This window comes from Gymnogyps californianus, chromosome 5 (assembly GCF_018139145.2).
Source record: "Gymnogyps californianus isolate 813 chromosome 5, ASM1813914v2, whole genome shotgun sequence".
Taxonomy (NCBI): Eukaryota; Metazoa; Chordata; class Aves; order Accipitriformes; family Cathartidae; genus Gymnogyps; species Gymnogyps californianus.
The window spans coordinates 26,609,657-26,628,361 of record NC_059475.1 but is presented as its reverse complement, the minus strand read 5'-3'; the positions used below and the strand labels follow the sequence as shown (position 1 = coordinate 26,628,361).

The window sequence follows — 18,705 nt, the reverse complement described above, 5'->3', positions numbered from 1 at the left end:
TAAGTATTGAGAAAAATAATTCAAACAAAACCACTATTTGGTGTATTATCATGGCTGCCCATGTAAGTGGATTATAATTTTGTTTATTTTGTATTTATAACTTAATTTACAGTGTTGTCATAGGAATAAGTGAAGGATATTCTGTGCTAGATGCTTACTGACGTGTTCTTTTATTGTTGATTAGAATCATCATAGTTTAGATAAACTTACTTTAAACTCACTTCTCAAGTTTTAAGGAGCAAGTCAGTTGTCAGGACTTATTTTGGTATGAAAACTTATGTGTATGTTTTTCAACAGGAATGCTTGTTCATAAGTATGCATTATTCCTAGGATATTCTGCACTAGAAGTTATCTACATAGATGATGCCATGAGTATAGATAAGGATTTTAATTCAAACACTTTTCCCTCAAATGTTGCCTTATCTCCAACTCAGTTGATGTATTTGTAGAGGGCAGTAACAAGCAAGCTGTGCTGGTTGCAGAGAAGAACCTTTTCCTTAATTTTGAGACTGGATGAAAGTGAGGAAGACAGCAATTCCAAGTCTGATGAGGTAACAGATGCAGAGACAAAATCGCAAAAAGAATAAGTTATTTTAGTTTTATCCTAAAATGATGTAATTTTTGAAAGTCCAAACAACTAGCTTAGGAGAATGCCCCCCCCACCCCAGCTCCTTTTATCTAACAACCTAAGTATAGTAAACACTTTTATTGCAGTATGCCAAAGCAAGTTGAATGTGGCATGTACTTTTCTTTTTTAAAATCTTAATTATATCAAATGGTCAGAATTATTGTACTTCTTTCATATCATCCACAACCATCCTTCTGTAGGATTCTGTAATTGCTACTTTAACAGACTTTCCTTATGTTCAGCGGATGTGTGTGAAGATTTCTTATGGTAATGATTTTGTATCCTTTTACCTTATTGTTCTTCACAAATTCTACCTTTAGGGAATGTGACTTATACAAGATAAGCCATTCCATTTTTTCTGGTAATTTTGTGGTTAGTTGTCCTGTCACAATCCCAATTGTGATACCAAGTTGGCAGATCACAAATATATTTCAACCTTGTGGTTTTAAACAAGTGCAAGAGCTTAAATGTGTTTCAGTATACTTTTTAAAGGTTTGTATTGTCTTGTACATGGCAATACAGTACCGTATCTCAGTATGGTATCACACTGGACATATGTTGTAGAAACAAATTCACAAATGGATTGTTCATACAGAGGGAGTGTATTTAGGGAGTGCATGTTTAAGATTAGAATATTTTCCTCAGTTTTGTCATGCTTGTTCCCTCAGTGCATAAAAAAGCAAATACATGAGCAGTTATTGATAATTCCTTTTTATTTACCATGGTAGCTTTAAAATGCAAATAAATATTTTGCAATAATTGAATTATCCCTAATTTGCTTTCAATAGAGAGCTTTAAGAGTGCAGAATTTTTTACTAAATTTGTATCAGGCTACGTAGCTTCCTCCTCCACCTCTCCCACCCCCCTCTGAAAAAAGGGGCTTAAATGCTGTGCTTCGTGTGATTATACCTTTCTGATGCTCACATTAGGTATTTATTCCCTTCAAATGTTCTAGTGAAAATGGACTTTTCATCAGTTCCTAAACTTTTATTGGTATTTAATTATCCAGATCTGAGAGACATTAAAGTTAATGACATCTCAGTAGGATCTTTAGAATGCTATCATTTCTGGTTAGGGTGAAGATACTCCCTCTAACCACTATTTTCTCTATGCTAGAGGCATCTTTTGTCTGGCAAGGGGTCTTCTCGTATGGTGCCTTGAAACTCTGTGTATGTGTGTGTGGAGAGAATATCCCTTTCTTTTTATGCTCATATTCCATTACAAATGAAGTCTCATCTTCATGTTTTGCAAGAATTCTGTATTCTTTACAGTTCTCAAGACTTTTCATTACACATCTGTTTCCTCTTTTCCTTTTCAGGGTCAGCTCTTATGAAAGTCTTTTAAAAGGTGGAATAATTTTTAACCCTTGGATCCACCAGAAGTGTCATTTCTCTAGAGATGGAAGGGGTTTTTATTTTCCCTGCATTAATTTGTAATTTGTGAGGCAAATAGAAGATAACATCTAATTTCTATACTTTAATAATTTCAGTTTATTAATACATGGATTCAAGTCGAGCTGATGAGCAAACCTCAGTAATACCCTCAGGACTGATTTATGGCTCAGATTTCAGGATACATATTTCTGTACTTGTCCTGTGCTCACATACTAGAGATTTCACAAATGGATGTTACAGTTGCTGGTGTTGTTTTAGGTGACCAGCAATTTAGAATACCAGAGTGGTCATAAAAAAATTATCCTGATGGTACATTTAAGAAGCCAGGATCTTGTTCTGAGTCCGGAAAATACATTGAAATCATCTTGTGCCAATATGTAGGAAGACTTAACTTGAAAGTGGAGTTCCAGTGCTGGAGCTCTGGTCCTCTAAGAATATATGGCTAGCATTCAAGACCAGAATCTATTTCATGTGTGAATATAAAAAGTAGCCAGGACTTGAGTCTTGTGAAGGTACATCCCTCAATTAGGCTTTGCTTGTGTGCAAGTCAGTCCAACAAATGGTCTGAGTTAAGCTGCTGCAAATACTGTTTTCACATGTAGAGCCTAGGATTGGTCTTGTCAGTGAGTGGAAGTCTTGTAAACAGCACAGTTTAACACCAGGTTAAACCTGTGTGCTGCAGCTGTGTTATGCACTGTTTTTCTCCTATGGGATTGAGATTTTAAATTCCTTATTTATGTTAATAAGTTTAATTTCTTCTGGTTCTAAGAAAATGCCAAAAAGGCTTATCAGCAAAACAGTATGGAACAAAAATGAGAGGAGAGCTGAATTGATAATGCAAATAATTTATCAAATAACAATTATATTTATAATCATATAATTTCTTTATTTTCTATATCCTAGGATACCGGATGGTCCCATTGATCAGGGACCAGCTGCAGGAAAGGTACATGCTTTAGAGGAGCAACTTTTAAAGGCCAAAGAACAGATAGAAAACTATAAGAAGCGAACAGGAGATGGTTAGTAGATAAGTTTTCTTTTACTTCTAAAACAAGTTTTGGTATTGCATATCACAAATGTATTGGCTTCTTAACAAATAATTCAGCTACAACTGCTGATGCTTTTATGCCTTTTTTTTTTTTTTTTTTTTTTTTTTTAAATAGGAGGCCTTGGAAAAGACCATGAAATATTGAGGAGGAGGATTGAAAATGGGGCTAAGGAACTTTGGTTTTTCCTCCAGAGTGAATTGAAGAAGTTGAAAAATCTAGAAGGAAGTGAACTGCAAAGACGCATTGATGAATTTCTGTCTGATTTGGGTCATCAGGAAAGGTACTTGTATTAGTTGATTCTGCATATATGTTGTAAGGATTATGGATTGATTTAAGTAAACTACTGATACACTGCTTAAAAATCTCTTAGGATAAATTACTGGTATGTGGGCTAAAAGATCATGTCCAAAGCATGAACATAAAATTATTACTTGTATTTCATGGGACCTAAAGTATATATCCAGCTTATGTAACTACAGCTTAGAGTATGACTCTTTAACTTGATATATTTTCATTTTTTTAATCAGAAGACCTGGGTCCTGTATGCCAGTTGTTGCTTTTCAGCTGCATCTGTCTATATATGCACATATGTGCATATTTGTACATATAATAAACCCATTAAAAACCCCTAAAAATATTTATTTTAGGTATCTGATTGTGCCTTTCATAAATACTAGAATATAAGTTACATTGATCATTGGGATATTATATCATTGAAATTACTTTAAAATTGGGTAATATCTTAATTTCAGGACTAATTGTCATTCTGAAAAGTCACTTCTTTTTGTAATTAGAATTTAACAGAATATTTCAGATAGAAATGACCTTTAATTACACTGTCATTATTATGTTGTTCAAAGATGTGTTGGAATTATATTTTCAGTTGTCGTTGATCTTCTGGCCTCCCCATTGTTGAAGTATCTTTGGTATTATACTAAAACATTCTGTATGAGTTTTGTTCATGCTGAACAAAATTAATCCAGGAAGTGTTAAAAATTCAGTAAAATCTGTCTGTAAGCCTACTGTATTTATAACTCTGTTCCCAACAGGATTGCAATGGCAATTTGTGTCTCATTAGTAAACATTCATAAGAAAAGAGTTGAATTAACCAAATATACTACCTTAAACAAGTATCTCTTTCCCCAAAAAGCTGAGATCTGCATGCGTGAATATCAGTAGTAAAGCATGACCCTTCGAAAATAATACTGTGGTAAAAGGAAAAAATAGTAAGAATTTCAATTCTTTGGAAATAATGTAAACATTATTTAAAACATAGTTTAAAAATAATATGAATTTGATTATTAATGTGGGCAAATAATATAGTCCATTAAATTTTGTAATTTAATATTCCACAATTCCAAAATCCAGTTTGTCACAGATTGATGGACTTTAAAGTGAGAAGGGACTATTCAATTATCGAGAGTTATTATCTATATAAAATAAGCAATTACATTTCATCCAATTATTTCTCTGCTGAGTGCAATTATGTATGTTTGACTGAAATAAAAGTAGTGCTTGGCTGAAGCAGAATTTTCCAAAAGACTCGACATCTTCAGTTAAACAGTCAACTGCCAGAGAAGCTGCCATTTCCCTGGACAGTTTGTTTCAATAGTTACCTCCACTCAGAAATATTTGTTCTCCAGAGAAGTTATTTCCGTTTGGGTTTCTTGGACTTCAGGTCATTGATTCTTGATGTAGCTTTTAAACTATCTGTGCCAAAACTGGAGCAAGTAGTCTAATGCCAGACTTACTGATGTCCGTCATGGGAACAAAATCACTTGTGTACCCATTACTGCTCTGTTTATATAGCCAGGATCACATCAGGCAGTTGCCACAGTGGAACCTTAAATAATGTTGTGTGTTTGATGCTGGAAGGTTTTTATGTCCCTGCCTCCCAGGATGAATCCTCTTCTTATTCCTTTTCTTCCTACACCAATGTTGTGGTTTAACCCCAGCCAGCAGCTAAGCACCATGCAGCCGCTCCCTCACTCCCCCTCCCTGCTCCCAGTGGGATGGGGAGGAGAATCAGGAAAGAAGGTAAAACTCGCGGGCTGAGATAAGAACAGTTTAATAACTAAAGTAAAATATAATACTAACAATAATAATAATGAAATATAATAATAATTGTAATGAAAAGGAATATAACAACAAAAAGAAGAAGGAAGGAAGGAAAAAAACCAGTGATGCACAATGCAGTTACTCACCACCCGCTGACTGATGCCCGAGCCGCGATCCACCCCTCCTGGCCAACTCCGCGCCCCATTTGTATACTGAGCATGATGTTCTATGGTATGGAATACCCCTTTGGCTAGTTCGGGTCAGCTGCCCTGGCTCTGCTCCCTCCCGGCTTCTTGCACACCTGCTTGCGGGCAGAGCATGGGAAACTGAACAATCCTTAACTTAGGATAAGCGCTACTTAGCAACAACTAAAACATCAGCGTTATCAACATTATTTTCACACTAAATCCAAAACACAGCACTATACCATCTACTAAGAAGAAAATTAACTCTATCCCAGCCGAAACCAGGACAACCAATGACTATTAATTCATTAAGCCCAACTTGCAAATTTCTGTGTTTCTGACAGCCTTATCTTCGCATCTCTCTGTACTTCAGGATGAGGTGAAACCCGTACTAGAAATGCATACTCCTTTGCATTGAATAATAAAGGTCTGCCTTGTAGATCTCTGGAAGTTGAGGTGAATCCCACTGTGGAAGTCTGAAACCACTGTGGTACCGGAAGAAGTTTGTATATGATGCAAGCAATCACAGTTGCTCCTTTTTTTTTTTTTTTCCTTAAGAATTTTCTTGTTGAATAAAAGTATTCTTTAGACTGACACAGTGGTTATCAAAAGCAGAATGTCCTGGAGTCTGTTGAGTCTTAGTGGTAGAGCTGTGTAGACCTTCCTGTGTGGTGAGGTCCCCAAAAAAGACTAAAGTCATTTAAGCTAAAACCAAACAGCCAGCAACTAGGTTTTATTAAAATAAAATGTAGACAATTTTTTTACAATATGGAAATTTAAAGCAATTGCATAAGAGAAAACAGATACAAAAACTTTTATACAATGTTCAGCCTGTGTTCTTGGTGTATTTACAACATTGGCTTTGGGCAATAGAATTATCTTGCGTTGCAGAATTGGTTCCCTCTAGTCCCGAGGAAATTCGTTCTTTCACCTTTGAGGTCAGGCTGTCTGCTTCTTTCCCTTTAATCTTTCAGTCTTGCTGTGTGAGTTGCAGGAAAACTCCCAGCTCCTTGTGTGCACATCCTTTGGCCTGTGATGCATTGCTGTCTCTCTCTGGGGTGTTCTTTTCCCTTAGGATGCACAGTAGCTCCCCAGGGAAGGAGTGGTCTCTTTTTCCCTCCACGCGGTGCATCTGGTCTCTTCTCCTGAAAGAAACATAACATAAGTTTAGAATGAGCAAATCAGATATTCTCATTGTTCATGATTCTCTCATCCAAGAATCACGGCTTTTTAGTGGGTTTTTTTGTTATTGCTGGGTTTTTCTGAAGTACATGTGCACTTGTTGATTTTTTAAGGGATTTAAAAAGTTGCTGAATGCCCTTTTGTTGACGGTGATGTCTTAAAAAATTGTTACCTACGTTGCACGTGAAGCTGGTATTACTTATTTTTTTATATATATGTAAACATATATCTTAGATATTTTAATATATATTATAATCTAATATTTGGATTAGAAAGATCAGTGTTAATTATAAGTACTTAAAGCAGTTTGTAATGCCCTCCTTATGTGGGAAAACAGATAAAGGGGTGGGTGGTGATCAAATGATGAGATAACTATGTAAGGAAAGTGGCTAGTATTTATTTTTTTTGTTTGTGAGGAAAGCCTGTTGTGTCATAGAGAAGACTTGCTTTTTAAGAGATGATACTCTTAAAGACAGTTTCTGTGACTCTGGACAAGTAGTACTAGAGCTCTTTGTTAATCTTGGTGCTGTTATGCAAATGGTCTACTACTAATATGATAGCGCTTCTCGTGTTGGATGCCTTAATCACTATTTCTTGGCTGTGTCCTAGGGGTTGTATAGATTTTCTCCTGGAGAGTGCCGGTCTTGGCAGATGTTTTTGTCCAGTATTTCACTAGTGATTCTGTTTAAGAAACAATGTAGACCAATGCAGAGTTTTCTGCATTATGCAATATGTAATTGTACTCTTGTAGTCGCCATAGGGAAGAGGGTTGTTGAGAGTAACTTCATCTTAACAGTGGAAAGACTCTTTGATATAGAGTTAACAAAAAAGAACAGATTACTCCTCTAGTTGTCATGGTTGTTTCCTATGTTGGCATTATGTTGTTTGCAAAGTGGCTGTTACTGAGTTAGTTTCATTCCTTCTCCTCCTGGGGAATAGCTGTCATCAGGGCTTTTGTGATAGCTGGCCAAGGTTTGATGCATAGTGTTTGGGCATATTTTCACATTATTTCCTTTGAATTTGGTGGAACATATCACAATTTTTTTCTTTAAGTTTTTGTTTGTTGATGTAAAGTTTCTAGGAGGTTTAAATGTAATTTTGTCATATGGCTGGAATAAATGTCTAGACTGATCTTTAAAAATGTGTTAAAAATGCTCACCCTCCCCCCTTTATTTGTGACAGTCAAATGCAGCTGAAATATACAGCCAGATTCTTTACTCCGTTCTGCTTTCCAGAAGCAAAATGCTTTTAAGAGCAGCTCCAAGATTTAATTTATGATATGATACAAAAATAACAACAAAAAATTGATATTGTTGGTTAGTAACACAATGAAAGACCAAGTATGACTTACTAAATATCTGCAGTGCCACTGTCTGAAATTCTTTCTGCCGTTTTACTGCCCACAATAGCCTCTAATAATCCTGTGCAGGCTCATCTTTTGTCTGCACTTAGCTATCTTGGCTCAAGGATCACTGGTGCATCTACTTTTTAGCTCTCCACGTGGAACCTGACTCTGGTCTTTGGTATTAGTCTGTGTCTCTTCTAAATCTGTATTAATAAGTCATCATGATGGTCTGTCACACCCAAAAGAACCTAGCAGATGTAAACCTAAAAAATGCACATTTCCCAGCAGTAGCGATCAAAGAAAGAAGGTCTCCATGATTGAAAGTGTGTTAAAATTGCACTACCCTACAATCATTTCTGTGTGATAACACATGTGAATTTTTCAGTTCCTGGTTTACTTCAGAGTTTTATAAGAGTAATTTGTTTTAAAAAAAGATTGTGGATACTACCTGAAAACTCTTGCATGAATTCATAAAATTGCCCACAAATTATTTGATATTCTTTATAGTTTGTACTGAGCAAAGCTGCCTTTCCCTAAAGTGTTGAGTCACTGAGGCTGTGTAAAGACTCTCTCGTCATTCCTCTTACCTCAAAAATGATGGAAAATAATTATATTTCACCTGTAAAGCTGATTATTTGAACTTACCTACTGCCTTTGCTTTGTTATGGTCACAAGGCCAATAATATAAAAAATAGAATTTGGACAACACTTTTTTCCCTTAGGAAAAACTACTTAACTGCTGAGAGGGAAATTTTTTTTTATTGGTAGGCTTTGTATTTTCAGTTATTTTATGCTAATATTTAATAGAAATATATTTCTATAAAGTGAAAGGAGAGTATACTGATTACTTACATCACAAGTACAGAAAAGACTTTTTTAAGGCCAGTGAAAGAGAGCATTTGAAAATTGTTTAAAATGTGGCTGTGGTTGCACAACTACTTTTAATGGTAGTAGGGGATTATTTTTTTTTTTTAAATGTTTAGACCTGGAATTTATAATTTTTCTTTAAACATCCAACATGGTTGCATCCTGATTGGAAAGAAAAATATATTTAAAATCCCAAGAAAATGCATGGGTTTCCTTTTTTAATTTGCCTACTAGCCTGTAATACTTTCTATAAATTGGAAAACACTGCTTTAAGAGGAGCAGACTCTTTATCTGTTCCGTTATTTGTATATAATCCATTGTATTAGATCTACAACATTAATTCTGTTCTAACATCACTAAACTGTGTTTGCATGTTACTTTGGGTATTATGTGTCTAATAGTTAGTGATTTGAAACTAGTTACCTGATGATACTTTAAATTGTTTTATTTTTTGTACAAAGCCAGAGTAGGGTGTTTCAAGCTTAGTTACCTTGTAAAAGAAAATCCAGTTTATATAGTTTGAGATTACAATGTAAATATGGTACTTCCAATTGACTGACAGAAGGTGAACATTACTGCTGCTGAACAATTTGGTTATAATGTTTAATACAACAGTAGATGATATGGTAAATCAGTGTCACTGTTATCCTGTGTAGAAGTATGGTATGAAAACCAGAACGAGTGTATGAGAATGGAAAGATACAGATCCATAAATCCAGTTATTAGCAAGAGAAGGTTGTCTGATAACTCTGGTGATAGATAGCTCTGTCCCAATTTGATTTATCTCAATATTTACTGCTTAAATATTGTGTCATTGGAAATAGTTACCTAATAGAGATACATCGTCTGCTCCTCTCTCAGTTGCTAAGCTTATTTACAAGGGATAGCCTTAGCTAACTAGGTTTGTGGTTCCAGTACTAACAAGTGCTGCCAACAACAGTGTCTTGTATTACTTCACTGACAAGACCACTTCAAAGGTTGTTAGGAAATACGCTTGTCACACTCTTTTTTGTCACTTCCCAAATTTCTCTGCCTTTGTTCTGTTGCATCTCTTCCTAGTGATCAAACTTGTGGCTTATCAAGAATTTCAGGCAATAAATTGCAACATCTGAAGTTCAGATGAAAGAATTAAGAAAAGTGGTTCAAACTTAAAACTTTAGCATTGTTATGGAGAAATGTTTAGCAAATTTAAATATTCTCAGTCTGTAAAGCCAACTCTGAAATTATTGGTTCTGAATTGCACTACCTGTTACTTGTAGAATAGTCATTAATGTTTTTACAAATATTTTGAATGGTTTGCCTCTCATTCTGTATTTCCTCCCAAAAGCCACAGATATAAAAAAATCTTTTCCTGGGTGGTACTGTTTGGGCTGTTTTTCACAAAATTCCTGGCTAATCTTAGCAATTAAGTGTCATGTACCATTTTTCTTCTCATGACAAGGAGTTCTTTATCCTCTTATTTGGCCACCAAAATGTGATACACTAGAGATCCTCTTCTTAGGGTTATTAGATAACCTCAATTTAATATTTGATAGTTCCTCAAAATTCACGTTTTGTAGTCTAGACTTGTAATATGGCCATGAGTCTGTTTTGAATTTGGAATTGTTAAATTTTTTTCCATTTGAGTATTAGTAGCAAGCAGTCATTCTAAGAAGGCAGAATGCTTACCTTCTTCCAGAGTCAGAAGGAGCTCCATGCCATAGAAAATACTGTTTACTAAACCTTGTAATAATATTCTGTAGTTAGTTTTCACTAATAAAAATAGAAGGATTGCTGTTGTACCTGTGCTAAAGACATTGGTAATATTATATTCTATACAAGCATAGTAAGATGATTGTAGGAGGCAGAGTAACAATGCATTATAATGGAAGCTACTGTAGGAATCACTATTGCACTTTCATCTGGGGCCACTGGATAATGTATCTAGCATGGAACTATTCTTTCTTTTTAGTTTCCTTTAGTACGTACCAGAAACAAATGCATTATAGCACGCCTAAGAGTTTTTCTAACCCATCTCCTGTTTAAGACTATAATTACTCATGGGTATGGAATAGATGTTAAATGGAGGACACCGTCTTTCTTGGCTGCTGTTTGGATTGTGGGGTAGGAGGTGGCATGGAGAAACTGTTTTTGAGGATATAATTGAAATATCTGTTTAATTTGTCTTTGATTTCATCTAATCCTCCAATTTAGTAATGTTAAGATTGTTTCCCATTTTTTTAAGATTGTTTTCCATTGTTGTTTACAGGTCAATTATGACCGACTTGTACTACCTCAGTCAAACAGATGGAGCAGGAGACTGGCGAGAAAAAGAGGCCAAAGACCTAACAAATTTGGTACAGAGGAGAATAACTTATTTACAGGTAAGAGGGTAGAGCTTTTAAATCAAGGTAAACTTTTTTTTTATATATGTAACACTTAGCTATACCATTGTAATAATATAATTACATGACAGTTTAAGTGAATGTTTGTATATGAATGAATTACATACAAAAGAAATTAGAACGTTTGTTTCAAACATTATTTTATATGTATATTGAATGATAGTTATTTCAAGCAAATCTTTGTTTTTTGCGTTTTTGTTGGGGGTTGTTTTGGTTGCTTGCTTTGTTTGTTTGTGATTTTTTGGATCCATGGTTTTCACTGGGCTGTACTTACCTGTTTGGATTCTTTGTTTTATTATAAAAGATAAGTCTCTGGTTTCTATTTTTGATTATTTAGAGTATCAAATTGCATACATATGTTTGCACAGTGTTAAAAATAAAACTATGAAAGTCCTTGTATGAAACTTCTGAACAAGTAGCCCATTTTTAAAAATATGAATATGCAAAATTGAAGTGCAGTATTATATACTGTATTGTCCAGTCCTAGACTGTTTCAACGGATGTGTGAGACTTCTCATAGATGCTCATATTTGTGAGTGCATAAAGCCTTTTTTTAATATATGTGCCTGTGTGTGTCTAGAACATTTAAACAAAACTTGATCTGAAGGTTTGGGGATTTTATTCATGTATGAATGCATGCAGCTATTTATATAGTGATCAAAAAGATATTTGATGTAGTCTGTTTTATTTGTACTTCGTTTGTTTTTCCTTGCATGTGTGCACCTCACCGCTCTGTTTTGTATGGTCACTCCTAATGTCTGATCTTTTCTCTATGTAAATAGCTGAATTTGTTTCTCAGATTTTCATTATTTCACATTTCACAGTTCAGCTATTGGAACCTTCTCTTCTGTGACCAAGCTATGTATGCGTTGCTTGTTAAATAAAAAAAGACACCCTTCCATGGAAAAAACTCCCTGTAAATTATGCAGGAGACATCACTTTATTGTCTTCCTTCAACTCCTTCTTGAGAACAGTTCCTCATTCTTTCATTTTTGATGTCAATGTTTGGCAATGGTGTACTGTAACTACTTTTCATGCTGATAAATATGGCCTTTCTCTACCCTTTTCTCCTCTTTCACCATATCCATTTGTTGTCTTATCTAAGCATGTATACGTTTCTGGAGAGTGATTGTCTTCCTATTATATGTTTTACAGTGTTCATGGCCTTAGTTCAAGACTAGGACCTCCAAGTACATACAATGAATAGCAAAAGTGAAAGGAGTTTAGGAGAACAGAAGCTCAAAATTGAAGCATTAAATAAATGCTTACATTGTTTTCTAGTGAATTTGAAATAAATTTACTTACTGAGCGAAGAGCTGGGAGGCGCATTAGCTCCTCCTAAAATTTATTTAGATGCTTTTATTTATATAGTCTATGATAAACGGCTTTCCTCTCCATAGAGATAATTTATTCTCATTTGTAAAAAAATGTAGAAACAATATTAAGAATGAAACGAGTGCCAAGTCACAATACATACAGAATCCTCATATTTCATATTTGTAGCACAACTAGTTAAAGCTTTTCAGAGTGTGTATTATATCCTCAGGCACTTCCAAGAAGGGTAACTATCTTTATCCTCGTTATCTTGAGAAGGAAACCTGGTGATGAGCATGAGCAGGTGATTTACAGAAAGTTGTAGCATTAGGTTCAGAATTAGAATTGGGTCTAACATACTTGACTCAATTTCCATCATACAGGCCATTTTTGTTTCTGTTTTATTTATAAATTTGTTAAAAAAGAATCAAAAATAAAACTTCTGGCATGGGAAGAACTGAGCGTTTTTTCATATTTATGCATTTAAAATATGAAATTAATCATTATGAGTTCATCCCGTAACACTAAGAAACATGTAAGAAAATGAGTATTTCCCTCCTTTTTTTCTTTTTTTTTTTTTTTAAAGTTCTAGTATTTTCTGTATTACAGAGGAAATCACATTGGTTTTTGTTTTTAATAAGTCATCACTAGTAGATTATAGAAATTAGAAACATATAAATGTATTACTGCTGCACATCAAATTCCATATGACTGTTTCACATGGAAGGATCTAGAAGCTATACAGAAGGGACATGTGTTTCCTTAGTAATTGTCTTTGAGGTTTAAGTTGAAGAATGGTGATACGTATTTTCCGAAAAATGTAATTCTAGCTTTGATAAATGTTGATATTTTTAGCATTATAACTGTGCAGGTCATAAAAAATAGCACTAAATTCTTGGGTTTAGCAAATATGCAGCAACACATTAAAAATTATTTGGGTATTTTATGAATAAATAATATTACCCTGTTTATTCTATATGTCTTTTAGGTTAGTCGAAACATTGTAGCTGTATTGGATGCTCAGTTTTTGTTGTACTAAAATGTGAAATAGAAATATGTGATGCGCCTTTTCTCATGGAACTATTCTTTCTTTCATATGCTTACTGTGTTTCTTTTTATTTATCTCTTTTCAGGCTAAACATGCCTAAAATTTTCAATCATTCTTCATGTGTGAGAATTTATACTACCTTTAATTTTTTCTTCCTGATGTCTTCCCTTAACACTAATTCTTCACCAGGCTATTAGAAGTGAGCATCCACTAGTTGACAAATGACAATAGACTATTGATTTTCAGAATAGCACCAAAATATGTTTTTTTTCTTGTCTTGCTTTTTATGCAGTCTAAGGTATTACTTAGCTAATAATAGGTCTCCCTTGAGTTCAAGCCACTTATGGAGCTATTGAAAATGATGCCCAAGATTTTTAATTCAGCTGAATTTTGAAACTTGAATATTTTTTCTTCCACTATGCTTACTTTAAATTTAGTTATCAATACAAAAGTTCACTTGTCATGAGTCATGCTTACTTTGTTTAGTGTCTTCTGGAATTCATAACAATCTTCTCTAGACTTGACTAATGTAGAATTTCTTAGACATTTAATTTAAAGGCTTTGCCTCTGTTGTGGTTTAACCTCAGCTGGCAACTAAGCACCGCACAGCTGCTTGCTCGCTCCCCGCCGGTGGGATAGGGGAGAGAATCGGAAGAGTAAAAGTGAAAAAACTCATAGGTTGAGATAAAGACAGTTTAATCGGTAAAACAAAAGCCGTGTGTGCCAGCAAAGCAAAACAAGGAATTCATTCACCACGTCACATTGGCAGGCAGGTGTTCAGCCATCTCCAGGAAAGCAGGGCTCCATCATGCATAACAGTTACTTGGGAAGACAAATGCCATCACTCCAAACATCACCCCCTTCCTTCTTCTTCCCCCAGCTTTATATGCTGAGCATGATGTCATATGGTATGGAATATCCCTTTGGTCAGTTGGGGTCAGCTGTCCCGGCTGTGTCTCCTCCCAACTTCTTGTGCACCCCCAGCCTACTCGCTGGTGGGCTGGGGTGAGGAGCAGAAAAGGCCTTGACTCCGTGTAAGCACTGCCCAGCAATAATGAAAACATCTCTGTATTATCAACGCTGTTTGCAGCACAAATCCAAAACATAGCCCCATACCAGCTACTATGAAGAAAATTAACTCTATCCCAGCTGAAACCAGCACAGCCTCTTACCAGTTCTTGCCTGTTTCATGCATGAAAGTACTAGTCCTGCTGAGATAACTAGAGGCCATTTGTCTGTGTATTTGCCATTTCTCACTCTTTTTTATAATCTGGTTTTGATCTTTGAGCGCACTTTGTCCCTTACTCCATGACTGCTTTGTTTCTTTGAAGGTTGTTTGCTAAAAGACCAAAAAAAAAAAAAAATCAGAAAAATTATGCTGTAGCAAGAAACTGTGGATAGGATGGTTTAGTGCCTACATAGGTTTATGGATGATCATTTACCTCTAGGTGTATACTATTACCATCATTCATATAAAAGATTCAAACCCCGAGGCATGGTAATTCTCAATGTGTGCAACATTGCCCAAAGTTCGAGTGGAAACCTAGCCAGCTCTTCAAAGATAGAAAATATTCTTTCTTCTGAGTAGTTACAGTCTTTGAGGTGGGTCATTAACATATACAATTATTACGATCTCTCTTTTCATTTTTATTCTCATTCTTCTGTCTGCAAAAAACCAAGGATCCAATCTCTTGCTTACATGCCTGTAAGCCAGACATAAGCTTTTGGAGCCCTTCTGAAGATTAAAACATCTCCTGTCTTGAATGATTGTTGCAAGTAATCATCCAGGACTGGAATATATCTGTGACTACACATTTGGGAGTCAAGTTGACTTATTTTCTAGTGTGGGTTTCAGGATTTTGAAGAGTACAGGGCTGACTGTGAGTATACAACGTAAAGCAGTCCATGGTCTGAAATTACACTTATGCACCTCTATTCATAGTATAACTGTATTAAAAAATAAAATAAAATAAAAAAATCAACAACCCTTGCCCCCCAACTCCATGCGAAAAAGAATTACGGGGAACATAGTTGTAAATTTTTTTTTTTTTTTTGAGGAATAAAAGTACTGTATAGTTTTCTTTCTGGTACCTGTTGAACAGTGACAGCTGCATTATTTTGGGACATCTCCCTGGGAAATCATTTAGCTGAATGATTGTGAATAGTGGTGACTGCTACTTCATTTGGATGGCATTACCATAAATGTGATTTAATGAGGCTACATTTAGCTAGTTCCCTGTAGTTAGAGCAACACTTAAAAAGCTAGGAGCTTACATTTAAGCAGAAGACCTTATTTTCAGAGATGTTCATTATCAAACAATTGAAGAGAATGTGCAAGAGAAGTCAGACAAGGGCTCCTGTAGTACTGTATATTCTGGAAGTGGTAGAGTGAGTAAATTATCATGAAGGCAGCAGTTTGTTTTCTTCCCCTTTCCTTTTGTGTTTATTTTTGTTCTATTTATTTTAGGAAGTTTGTGATTCAGCACGCAGTTTCCCAATAGCAGAATATTTTTGCCTCCAATTGTTAAAAAAATTAAAACATTTTGTTCAACTTTGAAAGTTAAAAGTATAAGCAAGTGAGAAAGGTTGCTAAGTACTCAACAACATAATCAATTATAATAGTCATAGTTTGCCATATTCATACTATTTAGTTGGGGTTGTGTATGTATGCAAAGAAAAGAAAGTTGCTTACAAGACTTTATTCTGAGGTTTCTGGATTTCCCAGTATTTTTGGTGAGTTAATGTGTCTCTTAAATTTTTCTGTCTTAAAGTGTATTAAATCCTCTCTCTTTCCCTCCCATTAAAATTAATGATATATATTTTTAATAAAAGTACTCATGCTAAAATGACAACAACAACAACGGCTCTGGGCACTCTGCGTATGTGCAAAGGGATGTACCCTTCACAACTGTAAGTCTTGAAAAGTGTAAACTTGTGTCCTTCAGTAATTCAAATCTGATGTATTATATCTTTTCCCAGTTATTCCACTTCACTAATGAGAAACATTGTAGTGTGTTGTGGCAGTTGTAGTGTGCTGTTGGTGTTGATAAATTCAAACTAATTTAAAACAAAGGCAAAAGTAAATTCCAGAGTGGAAGAAATCTCATAGAAAATGCTCAGTCAGCATTTACTTTTTTTTATGGGGAAGGAGGGCACTAGCTGAAGGACTTCAGCTATGTGTCTGTGTGGACACTGTTCTGGGAGAAGAGATGATTTCTTTAATGGGCAGACCTTGTAGCGCTTCAGTTTTCCTGTGGTAGACTCAGCATCCTTAGGTTTATTTGAAAGCTTTCTGGCATTTACTTCAAATACATAGAATCCTGATAATTCACTTACTTAAGGAGAAAAATGTCATGAATGCCAGTTCTAGTTTCTGAATAGATTTAAGAAGTAGACCTAGGAATAGGGTTGGACTAGATGACCTTTAAAGGTCCCTTCCAACCCAAACTATTCTATGATTATGAATAGCGTACTTTAATGATCTCAACTTGAAATTATAAGGCAAGATTAGATACTGGCAAGGCAAACGGTTGAAAAAGGCCATACCCTCAAGCTTAACTGAGATGTGTTCTTGGCCACAAGTGCTACTTGCTTACTTATGTAGTATAGCTCCAGTCAAGATTTATGGTTATGAATTAATAATATTGACACACTGTGGCTATGTCTTGTAATTGTCTTAAACTTGACAACTATGTCTATTATTAATTTGGTTAAACTTCAATCATTTGACTTACGTACACTCACTCATTTAATTATAAATGAATCAGTGCCACTAGTGGTGAACAGAATTGAAAGGAAATAATGACAGTCGTGTGGATGTCTATATCTAAGGGCAAGTCATTGAACAGAACAATTAATAGATTCTGTCTCAGATTCAGGTTTACTGAGAGACTAGTAAGGCCTAAAAATGTAGCATCTAGCAGATGGTTATTGTTACCTTGTTACATTCTTTTTTACAGCATGATCAGTTTAACATCTTAATACGGATTTTTCTGTGGAAGTAAGTGGTGAAGGTAGAGGCAAGAAACTCCTAGTGCATCAACTGGAGAAGACTGAAGTTTGCACTTACCCTTCTTTAGGCAGCAAAGAATCCACACAGGAAGGATCCGTTAGTTAAAAATGGATAGGAAACTTGCTTTATTAGTTTTGGTACTTCCAGAATGACTTGAATTGTCTTGGGAAATGATGTTATTTAAATAGTTAATAAAAAATGAAACTGTCTTTAAAACACATTTTGTCCAGTAAGGTTTCTATAACTGGCTTACTTCAGGTTTGGAAGTGTGGCTTGAACTAAAAATTTCTTATAAAGCCCCAGGAGCTCTGTTCACTGGTTAGAGAATTATGCCTAATCCTCCACCCTCCCATGCAACCCAAAACCTATTCACTGAGAGATTTAGTTATACTTTTGATGGATTCTCAGGAATGTTTGTAATTTAATATGCATTTCTTTCTTTTTCTTTCTATTTTACTACTATATATTTTAATAGTTCTGAATTGTGTACTGAAAGTCTTTCGTGGATTGAAATTTAAATGTGATTGTATTTGTAATCTGACATTTTGTCCTGTGAGTGATCAGTAGATTTTTTTTTTTTTTTTTTTTTTTTTTGGTAGTTGCACGTCTCTGGTTCTTATTCATGTTTTTGGTGAACAGATTCTTTCATTGTGTATTGAACCATCTTTACGGTTTGATATTTTAAGCTCATCTGTATTTCACAGTTCTTTTCCCATTTTTGCCAGGTTAATTGCACAGCACTGGAAGAGTGATTTGATTCCTTCCCTGTAACACTAGAAAAGGAAACTTAGGCATATAATTAAATCTAAGCATTTAAAAGGTTAATCTTTTGGGCAAAATAGATTTAAAAGTGAAACAAAAGAATTAAAGAGAAAATAGCAGACAGCAAGCCAATTTTTCTGACTTTGTGAAGTTTTAGAAAGGGACTGAATAGTTTCTATCACATATGAAAATGTAAAAATGATTTGACTTTTGAATATGTCTTGAGACATGTCGTGGGTCATCTTCATTAAGTTACTTAGTAAATTCAGTATCTGAAAGTATGGTATTAGGATACTAACCACTTAATAAAGTGTGATCACTGCTGATATCTATATGAAGTTTTCTCTAGAATTTATATATAGTGGATTGAGGAGCATAGTGTGGTTAATCTATCTGCATGCTGGGATGTTTTACTCAAGCTGAAGCTTGTGTATTGTAGGAGGGTAGGTGCAAGCTGGAGGAATTAACATTAGAGGC

The 18,705-nt window shown here is 35.0% G+C and overlaps 1 protein-coding gene across 1 annotated transcript in view; it reads left to right on the top strand.

Moving 5' to 3' along the window:
- The window catches only part of FUT8 (fucosyltransferase 8), a 141,204-nt gene that overhangs the window by 76,276 nt on the left and 46,223 nt on the right, over window positions 1-18,705 (top strand). The window contains exons 5-7 of the mRNA XM_050898162.1: window positions 2,926-3,041; window positions 3,186-3,351; window positions 10,957-11,071. Of these exons, the coding sequence (XP_050754119.1) occupies window positions 2,926-3,041; window positions 3,186-3,351; window positions 10,957-11,071 (397 nt within the window). The remainder of the gene's footprint in view (window positions 1-2,925; window positions 3,042-3,185; window positions 3,352-10,956; window positions 11,072-18,705) is intronic.